General features: G+C 27.1%; 1 protein-coding gene across 1 annotated transcript; it reads left to right on the top strand.

Moving 5' to 3' along the window:
- The first annotated feature begins 738 nt into the window (after positions 1 to 738).
- Bsg25D (blastoderm-specific gene 25D) lies at positions 739 to 10,996 on the top strand. The gene is made up of 13 exons (XM_031988171.2): positions 739 to 1,029; positions 2,066 to 2,492; positions 2,615 to 2,745; positions 2,929 to 3,128; positions 3,250 to 3,486; positions 3,563 to 3,983; positions 4,067 to 4,227; positions 4,311 to 4,366; positions 4,445 to 4,509; positions 4,595 to 5,482; positions 5,622 to 6,339; positions 6,485 to 6,585; positions 6,751 to 10,996. Exons 2-13 carry the CDS (start codon positions 2,111 to 2,113, stop codon positions 6,883 to 6,885), a joined length of 3,495 nt encoding a protein of 1,164 aa, XP_031844031.1. The 5' UTR covers positions 739 to 1,029; positions 2,066 to 2,110; the 3' UTR covers positions 6,886 to 10,996.
- Positions 10,997 to 11,665: the final 669 nt, after the last annotated feature.

Here is an 11,665-nt window from a genome sequence, read left to right on the forward strand (position 1 = left end):
AATAGGAAAACTACATCAAGCAAAATGATCGAAGTTGACTAAATAGTAAATATGTTAAACCAGCATGCAAACGTATCCGTTACAATATGCCATATTTTCAAACTTCCAAACGCGCGAAGCTACATATTGATATTTTATGAATTTATGTTATATGATACATATATTAACGCTTTAAAGTTATTAATATATGCTTTTAAATATAAATGATCACAGTTTTTCCTATTTTGATTATTAGTGTTAACAGATTGAATTCATTCAAATATCAAAATACAAGTTTTTTTTCGTTATAGAAAATTTATTCATGTTATTTTACACATAAAATTTTATTATCTGACAATGTTGTTATGAAAAATATTATATTTTTATGAATTGTTTTAAATATTTTTAAATAAATGCAAACAATTAAGCCTGTTATAAATTTTTAAGTTTTGTAAAAACTAGACCATTGAAATCAGTTTATACGCTATGTCCTAGTAACCGCTTATCTATTTATTCTACATTGTGTCCATAATTACAAGTTTTTGCCAATCGTTGTTCTAAGTTATTGCAATATTTTACTGCTAAAGAGACACGTTGTAACGTTCAATTTAATGAATAAAGGATTTTTTATAACGGCAACACTGTACTGATTGTCATTTAAAATTTTAATATTTTTGATTCTGATTCCTATCACTTATAGCGTTGCCATGCAAAACCAGCCTAAGTCGATATGAGAGCGCGTGACATGAAAATGGTAAGGGGGTCCTAGAACCCCCGAGAGCATATGACAAAATTTTACATTGCATGTAATGTCTATTCTTATATCTCGTCTGTGTTATAATCGTATGACACGAGTAAACGTTCGAAACATTCTGATAAACGGTTGAATGGAATCAAAATAGTTTTTGTCTGAATCATTTAACCGTGAAAACTATTACAAGATAATACATTTGTCCCTATGTCAGTACAGTTCTCGTGATGTGTATATACCATGTAAATGTAGATACATATATGTACCTATATTCGTGAAACGAACTTTATAATTTAGAGGTAGGTTGTAATCATTGTATAATGCTAATAGTTCATTTCACGTTTAAGAAAAAAATTATAATAATAATTATTATTTGAAAACTATTATTTTCTCATTTTTAATAGTATAATTACACAAAATAGTGTTGACGTCTAAAATGGGCTTACTAGAAGTAAAACGTATTTTATAACGTGTTTGTTACGCAGTTTAGAAATAACGAAAGTTTAACAGAACAGCTTTTATTTGTAGAAATGAGTTACACCTTTCAGTGATTACTATTGTGGACACAGTTATATTGTTAACCTACTTTACATTTTAAATTGATACTTCACGGACACATAATTGTTAGGTTAACATGCTGTAACCAGTAAACTATAATATTTTACATATTCTATAGCTTTTGTTATACTTAGAGAATTTAATGATGATCTTTAAATAAATAAATTAGTTAGCTAGTGATAAATCAAACTAATATAATAAATTTAATTATTATTATACACTAGATACTAAATTTTGCTGAATTTCTGTAAATTATCGTAATTATATTATTTGTTAATAGTTATTATTATATTATATATGAACATGTGCAGTAATAATTATAAAAACATTTAATATAGTGTAAGGTTTACATATTAATATGTAAGCATATATGATTGAACTATGTTTTATATAAATCTATTTGAAAATATCGATAATAATTAACTAATGTATGATAATTTTAACAAATGTAAAAAATGTGTACAAGTGTAAAGAAAGAATTTTACAATTTTTTTTTATCTTATAGTTTTCATAATGAGAATTGTTTTTATATGATATTATTAAATAACATCAATTGTATTAGTAGAAATGAATAAAATTATATATTTAAAAATACATTTGTCCAATTTCTTGATGTAATACAAAATTTTGAAGTATTTTATATAATTTATTATACATATATTCATTTTTAGATTAGATTTTATTCTTTTAAACCTTTAAAACCTTGTTTATGTCTAATTTAATTTTAACAAATTTAATATGCATTTAATAAGGAAATTAATATAATTATTCTTGTAGATCTATTATATTGTATAACGTTTAAAAAAACAATGAAAGGATGCCATGGATGAACACAATAATGACCCTTATGAGCAGCAACTTTACGCTGTGTTTCAAAGTTGCTTGACAAAAGGAGAAACTGAACTACAAGAGGATAATTGGCTCACTTTGTGCCATAAATTACATCTTACGGAACAAAGCGAAGAATTGAAATCCTGTATTCAACGTCACACACAAGAAAAGCAATCTATATCATTCCAAGAGTTTAGAACAGCTTTATTAACTTTATTAGACAAGACACAGGAATTAGTTGCTCATACCGAAAAAGATTTTGCAGCAGAGTCACAAAGTAATTTAAATTCATCCAATGTAGATAACAAAATTTGTAGCCAGCTATTACCTAATAATTCCAGATCTACTGTAGATATTCTTAATCCAAAAACAGGTGATTATAATATCTATATCGTTTAAATCTTATAAAAATTAATATCTTTTTAGTTTTACATTTATTTTTTACATTTTATTTCGAATTAGCATTATTCAAAAATTTGTAATATTATTTTTCAGGTGTAACATTGGATGAAAATAGATTGAAGTGTTTGTGGGAAAAGATAAATAACTGTTTAAAAGAAAATGTAGATTGTGCAACAATGTATTTCATATCTAATTGTTTAGGAATTCCAGCGCTTCCAAAACAAGTAATTACAAAATATAACTTGTTTCTCTAAAATAAACGCATTAATTATTCATTTAATTTGTAATTATCTAAAATGTAGAAATTATTTTTTATTTGTACATGTATTTTGTTCTATTATCATGATTTATTTAGAATAGACATGTTTATGACATTTTCAATTAATATAAAATTGTATTCTAAACAGATCACACAATGCATCTTTGAAAAACTTGACCAGAATTGTGATGGATTAATCAGTTTAGATGAATTTTTCATTATATTTCAAAACAGAACAGCCATGGAAGAACAATTAATATTGGATAAAAATAATGAGTCCATAAAAGAATTAATTAAATCAGATTTTAGGAAACGTACTTTTGATTTGCACACATCTCGTAAAGCTAGGTACTGCATAATAAAAATTATAAATGTTTTGTTTTTAATATTTTTAATATTATATAGTGATATCTTATATACATATATATATATATATATATATATTTATTTTCTGTTTCTGGAATAACAGCTTTACAAGAAATAATACATATTTAGATGCATGGAAAGTTTCTGGTCTTACAAATACATCTTTATTATCAGATAGAAGTATCAAATCTTCAGAAACTTGTTTATCCAATTTAACAACTACTTTGTGCGAAGAATTGAAGAATTTTAATGATTCATTAGATCATTCTACAATTCGATCACATATTATGTTGTTGCGAGATGTTTTGATACTTTATCAAGAAGAATTACACAGTTTGAAGTATGTAACAGATTTATTAACTGATTATATGCAGTAAAAAAATGTAAGTTATTAGTAATATCATTTTTATTTTTAGCCTTATGGTAGAGAATAAAAATGGTGAAAAAGAGAAATTACGTACAGATATCATAGAAGCTAATGAACGTGCTAATGCACTTGCTCAAGAAATTGACGAGCAACATACACAGCAAGAAGCTGTTCTACAAAATTTGCGAAAACAGCTTGAACAACGTCACACCGAAGTTGTACAAGATCTTTCCAATCAACTTAGTTCTGAACGAGAAGTAAATGCTAGTCTTCTCAAGACAAAGGATGACCAACTACAAATATTGCAGAAAGAAAATCATGAAATCAGAAATAAATTTGTAAATACTTTACAAGAAAATCAAGTTCTAGAAGCAGAGAATGAAAATCTTCGTAGTAAAATAGAAAAGTTAAAGCAATCAAACAATGAATTACGAAGTTTAACGAAAGTATTGTCAACAGAATACGATGAGGTACTTTAACATCTTCTTTTTTTTTATGAAAATATAAGTAAAATACTTGTATTTGTAATAATATTCGGTATTTTTCTATTTAGTCGCAGGATATAGAGGTGAAGCATCAACAGGAAGTTATATTTTTAGTTGATCGTATTAAACAACTGCAATCAGAAGCTGTTTACTTACGAGATCAAAATGATGAACTTACTATAGAATTGGAAACTTTAAAATTGCATCAGAATCATATTAAAGATACAAGGTAATATATAAGTTACTAAAATATTTTATGAAGTATATCCTTGTTTTAAGAAATGAATTTAATTTTGTATTATATCCTTACAGACAAAATAATGTAGAAGATGACTGTACTACAAACATACAATTAGATGAGACTGAAGGTAATAAAAAAATATTTTATTTCATTTATGCAGATTCATATTTCAGTGATATGATCAATATTTAAAATCTGTTACTAGATAAAGGAGCATTTACTGCAGATATAGAAGAAGATTTAGATGTACTTTTCAAACATTCCACATCTGTAAGTAATATTTAGTAGGCTGTTTTTTTAAGTGTAAAACATAATATACATTTTTAATTAATGTATTTTGTTGTTATTTATATAGATGCCTTGTACTTTCAATGAAGAAGAGAACACAAAAAGCTATAAAAAGATAGATTTTAAAAAATTTAAAGACTTGGTTACAAAGCAATTAAAAAATATATTAGCAAACAACGATGCGTGCACTTTAGACAATTGTACGTTTAGAAATGAAATCTCAGGAATGATTACGAAACTACAATCAAATATGCCAAATTTTAAAGAAACAGATTCTGTGAAAAGTATCGCTTCTGAAATGCATACAGAATGTGAAGAACGAACAAGTGAATCGTTAAGAGATTTTGTTGTTCCCAAACATAAAAATTCCCTTTCTGTTAAGCGAATTACAGTAACAAATAATAATGATAATAACTTTAATATCGATGATAATTTTAACAGTCCGGACACAAAAAATGTATCACAGAATAAAGTTCCAAGTCTTAGAGATTATCCTCCTCGCAAAGAAGAACATACAACCGTTGATCATTCGAAATCAAGTAAAGAAAAAGATTCTTCGCTTAATATAAAAATCATTAATGACGTGAACGTGAAATGTAATCCAAGTTTAATAAAACATGAATCGATTGAAGATGTTAATTTCTTAAAAATAAGGATACAAGAACTTGAAGTAACACATGCCGCAGAAAAGAAACTATTAACTGAACAATGTGCAGAATTGGAAAGAAGTCTTGAGCTGTTAAAAATTGAATATGAAGAATGCGAAGACTACTGGACCGCTAAACTGGAAGAAGAAAGACAACTTTTTGAACAAGAACAAAAAATTAGCGATGAAAAGTTTTCAGAGCTTATAACAAAAATGGAAGAATACGAAGAATTAATTTGTCCAATAGACAAAGTAAAAAATAATGGTCGTTTATCTCCAATTGAAGAAAAATTTAATTTAGAACAACAAGTAAGTAAAATTTCTGTTATGCAAATGATTGTTTTTATTAGTTTTTTTAATTTTAACAGGATGCTTCATTTTTCATAATATATTCTTTACTATTCTAATTTACTACGTATCGAAATATGTATTGTTTTATTCATTGCAGTATTTAGATCTTGTAGAGGAATTTGAAAAATGGAAAGCGCAAGCAGAAAAAGAAAAGTTTCAAAAAGATAAAGAAATCGATGAATTACGCGAATTGAAGTCTTTAGAACGACCGCAAATGACTGATATATCCGTTCAAGTAACAGACGATCTTATTTCGTTTTCTCCATTAATACAATCAAGTTATGTTCCTAATAATTTGTTCAACATTCAACCGTCCACTGAATTTACATCTAAGTTTACACAATGTAATGATAATATTAGTAAACTATCGGAAGAATTTAAATTCAATCGAACTCTGGAATCTTCAGGCTTAGCCAGTGACTTCATTCCCAGAGTAAAAAAAGAACACGTTGGCCTTACCGATTGTAATTCACGTCAAACGTCTATAGAATATTCTATAGCAGATTTAAATAGTACATGTAAGATTGAAAAACCAGCATCCCAATGGAAGATGACAGATGCTAATGGAAAGTTTCCAAAAGAAGAATGTATGCGTAACATAGAATATGATTTAATGCAAGATTCATGTAAACTACAGAATTTGAAAGCAACAAATAGTCAGTGCGTGAGAAATGATGTACAACCGCAACTGTGTTGTGTTAATGTGAATGTATTGCAGAGTTTAAGTATGAAACTTCAGGCACAAGAATATAAAAAGCATCAGTTGCAAGAATGTTTTAAGCAACAAAAGTACCAAATTGAACGTGTACTGCAACGTAAGTTTATCATAATTTTATACAGAAAATTTCATTGTGACAATTTGTATATTTGACAATTGGCTATGTTTGGAACAATTTTCATTATAATAATTTGAGTAACAATTGGTATAATTATTTAATAAATCACGTGATATTATTTTAGATATTATATCTCAACATCAATTAGAAGTCACACAATTACAGTATTTGCTACGTAATACCCAAGAACGGCTTCAAATAGAATCACAAACAAGTGCGGAACAGGTATACGCTTCTTTTAAACATTCTATTACACACTTAAATTCTTACTCAGAAGTAAATATATAATTTCTTGGTTATATTATTTAACTGTAGTATTCAGTGTGTGATTTATTTCAATTACATTATAATGGCATTAATCATTTTTGATATTTTTGTTATTTGTTACAGGCAGAACGATTGGTACGAACTGACTTACTAGTAAAAGATTTGTATATAGAAAATGCATATTTATCAGCCAATCTGAAACGTTTACAACAGCATTACATGTTAAAAGGATTAAATCCTGAATCTACTTCAATATGATACTGTAAACAGTTGTTAGTAATACCGTATTATCGACTTAAATATTGCAAAGTTTGCCTACTTTAATACCGCAAAATTATGCCTAAAAAATTCCGAAATTATTCCCCGTATGAAAATAATGATGCTCCAACAATATTAGTGAGAATATTAATAGGAATCTTCACTATCTTTTAATGTCAAAGTGCGATTCAGGGACAATATGAATTTATTTATGTTACTAATTTTATTGAGCATTCTTTTCTTTTTAGATAGAATTTCCTTAAAGGATTTATTAGTAATCAGTAAGATTGTTAATTTTAGTTTTCTCAGAGCTGATTACTAATATTAAATTGACATTGGTTTATGTTATATATTATTCATTCATGTTGCTTTCAACATTTCTATGTACATACGCATATTATGCAAATAGATTATACAAATGTTCAGCTCTACATTAAGATCATTTATGTATTTATATTGCTTTAATATTCAATGTGATTTACTGTAATATTATAATATAATACGATCAATGGACAGCAGATTTGTATGCGAATATCGATTTTTATAGATTACAAATACTGAAATAAGAAAATTTATTTCGTTACCGAAGAAATTTTCTAACTTAATATAAGAATTTCATTAATCTTTGTTAAATTATAATAATTATTTGCATACTATATATATATATATTTATATATATATTTATATATATATATATATATAAATACATAAGAATCTGCAGTGTAGTGATCAACAAAGAATATTGTATATTCTTTAGTATGAAGATCAAAACTATTTGAGATTAATTTTTACACTTAATGTACACAATATTAATCTATGGATTTACATTCTTTTAATGTAACATAATTTTGGAAATTTAGTGTGTTCACTAGTGAATTGGTTCAGGATGTTAACAATTATTGATAAAAGTTTATAAGCTGTTTTATAATTTGTAAGTTACAATTACAAATGTTCTGCCTTTTAGGATCCCAACGAATTTGCATTGTCAAGTATGTAATTAATAGGAAACCGAACAGCTTGAAACAATTATTAATCATGGTGCAAAAACCGATATCTTAGCTAATGCAATAATTTCACGATTAACATTTCTTAGCTTCTGTTTCTTAAGTTATCATGTATTATAAGGGCACTTTGTAGCTAATCATTTAGGTTTCTTAGTGTAAATGCCAAAGATAGAAATACTGTATAAAGTATACTGCTGATAATAATGCTTGTTATTTGTTATGCATAAGTCATCGTTTTCTATCTACATAATTTATTTTACTAATTACTGTCGTGTTGCATCAAAATTATTGTGTTACATAGAGATTCGAATGGCACACTTATGCGGAACAAATAAAATTTATTACAAATATTGAAATTAATTAGTAGCAGGTCATCTCTCAAAAAAATGAGAATGAGTATAGAGAAATCCCTTTCTAACAACCAAAGAGTATATAAAGAACATTCTTTGAAAGCATTTCCCAAGTTTAAGTACAGTGAAATCTCGATTAACCAATTTAATCAAGAGACAGATATCTTCAATACCTTGAAACTCATTGAATGATGGAGCTCTGAAAAAAAAAAAGTTGAAACTATAACTCATATACACGATAGGTATTCTATTACATTTCTTTTTATTTTGTGAAATGTGCAATTACAATACTACTTAAATTACTTTTTTTCTACAAAAGAAAATAAAAGTAAATAAAAGAAAGTTTGCAACACACTAACATGTGTAATCTTATTAATGCAAAATATGTGTAGGAGTGTCTACCTTAGAAAATTGAAGAGAAATTTGAATATGAATAGGAAGATTTTCTATAGAGCAGAAAGATTTTAAAAAAACTTGAATGGATACCTTGATGAGACGTTGAAGAATAAAATAGATTTAAAACATTTAAATACATGTACAACAGAAAGGGATTGTTCTATGTAGAAAATGAAATTGATCTCCATATTTCTTGTGGGCCTACAATTTACAAATAATTTGTTAATACTAGATTATGTTTTTCTTAAAACTAAGAAACATCCGGCGTATGAAACAAATTTCATTCATGGAAAGGAATTGATTAGTCAGAAGTCCATTTTGATTGCCTTATTCTTTATATAGTCCTTCTACAGTGAATAATTGAATCTTGTATCCAGGATTATCATCAAGATCGCCGGTAATTGAAGCCCAGATAGTGGAGGAACCACTGTATTATTAAATTGTTTAGTAGAACTTTTTTCTATGTATTGGAGATTTTAATTTAATGAAGTTACAACTAGTAAATTTGAGTATTCGGAAAGTATGATTTCTAATATGAAATTTGTTTGAATAACTATTATCTTTGATTGTGTAACATTATATTGAATAAAAAAAAAACACAAAAAAATGTTATTGTTCGAAAAATCAGCATTACTATTTAAGCATCTTATTAACTTTTTATTTTTCAATAGATGCGCATGTAAATTACCCGACATTGAATATTTAATCGGGTGTTGTACGAAAGGTTGTACAATAGAAAGTAATATTTAACTTTGTGTCACTTTGTTGATTATAACGATACGTGTATATACATATACAATTTAATCATTTTATATGATATGTATTTAAGTATCTTACTTCGGATGTATCTAATTTCATTCGCGTCTTTGCCATACAGACTATTTTGTACATGATATTTATGTAAATATTTGTATACTTCCATGTTACAGCGGACTATGTTTTCCCATATTTGCCCTAACGTTTATTAAAGATTATACACCGAATATTCAATGAATTGCCAACAATGAGGTATATTGCCTTTTAAACACTCTATAGTTTTTCAATATGAAATTTTTAAATCCTAATAATTACTTATAATCTTATACATAATAACATAATAAAAAAGTGTACAAAATGTATTATTAAGAAAAGGGTATGAAGAAAAGGAAATTTAAAATGGAAAATTTATTTTATTTCTGAATAAATGATTAAGTATAATACTTTAAATGCAAGAATAATAAATATTGATAGGGTAACTTAATCTAATTGTATAAAAATTTGCTTCGTTTAAATGGCCCTTCTAATTTTTTTTAATTGCCACCTAAGTTTCTAATTAACACGTTGGCTGCCACGAGAATATCAGCTGCATTTAAAATAATATTGTATAATGCTTTATTATACAAAATTAATTCTTCATATTTAAACGTATTTATTAATGATTTGGTATCACAGTAATCATGTTACAGTATTATCTAAGTACTTATACTACTAAATATTTTTATTCGACATCAAGCTTCGTATTGTAATTCTATTTAAGCAATTTGGAAGCTCCGGTTATCGGTGATCACCGTGGCAATCAACGCGTTAAATAAGTAAAAACATTATAGCGCCACTTTACAAAAAGTATGTCGTGTTGATTGATTAGTAATATAGCTTATTCTTTTTCATTTGCGAAAAATTATTAACTGTGACCTTATATCTGAGTTTTTTTATTTCGTCTGGTTGATTTGGTTGATTTTCAAATCATAAATAAAAATTCATAATTAGACTGCAGATATTTATGTAAATATAAAATGCGATATACATACACATGTATATGTGTACATGCAAAAAGGAATATGTAGAGAATATCTATGTGCATCATCAAAATATTAATTTTATTATTTTATTTATTATAATTTAAGGCTATAGCTATATATGTCGTGTAAGCTGTTGTAAATTAATGCTCTAAGTTGGTTTCCTTTAATCAATTAATCTGTACACTGCAAAGGTTAACTTATATTATAAGAAATTCTATGAATTTAATTGTTTGAAATTTCGAAACGTAATTACTATTAATTTTGAATAATACATTTTGTTATGTCGTTCTTCAGTTGTCAATTATTTTGACAACAGTGATAAGAGTGAATTGTAGACAATCGGTTGCATATGCACGAAAGATGCGGGCAATACACGGTATGCAGAAGATATACATTGTGTAAAATGCATTTTTAATGTACTCTAATGATAAAACAAATTCCTAACCAAATGTCGTTACTTTATCTATTTTCTGTAAAAATATGTCTTTTTGTATATATCCGCAGTCTATTCGTAATAAAGTGTTGGATAAATGGTCATTAAATATTTAATGTAAAATAATAAACGATTACCTTCTTATTGCACGCCAATTTCAATCAAATAATTAATATTAACACCAGTAAGATTATTTATTAGACTGCTCACTTTTATTCCATCTTGTTATTGCAAAGATGATTTTGCAAATTTCATCGATATTCGCACAATTGTGCTGCAAAAAATTGTTTGTAAAAAAGGCTAAATTGAAATAAATTAAACTTTTTATTTCTTTTTCAATTATAATAACATTTATTTTCTATCGCATAGAGGAGGTAGGGGAGTTGAAGAAGATAAAACTGAAGATGGCAAAGGGAGAGGATTTGAATGGAAGGAGAGGTCTTTTGGTATGGAGGGGAAGGTTTAAGGAGAAACGTATGGAAGATATGTGACAAGATATGGAGAGAAGCAGGTTGGTTGGAGAAATGGGAAACGGGCTTAATAGTGCCCATTATAAAAAAAAAGGAGAGGGAAAGAAGGCGGAGGATTATAGGGGCTGATACTAGTGGGGGCAGCGTACAAGGTACGTACAATATGAAAGTCTTGGAGAAAAAATTGGGTAGGGAGATGGTGAAGAAAAGGATGCTGTCTGAAAACCAGGCGGCATACAGAGAAAAAAAGGGAACAATGGACCACATTACTGTGGTGAATTATCTAGTGAATAGAAGTGGCGTAGTAGAGAGGGAATAAGTGAGGGGATAAGAGTGAGAATCTGTTGGT

This window comes from Nomia melanderi, chromosome 2, assembly GCF_051020985.1.
Source record: "Nomia melanderi isolate GNS246 chromosome 2, iyNomMela1, whole genome shotgun sequence".
Lineage (NCBI taxonomy): Eukaryota > Metazoa > Arthropoda > Insecta > Hymenoptera > Halictidae > Nomia > Nomia melanderi.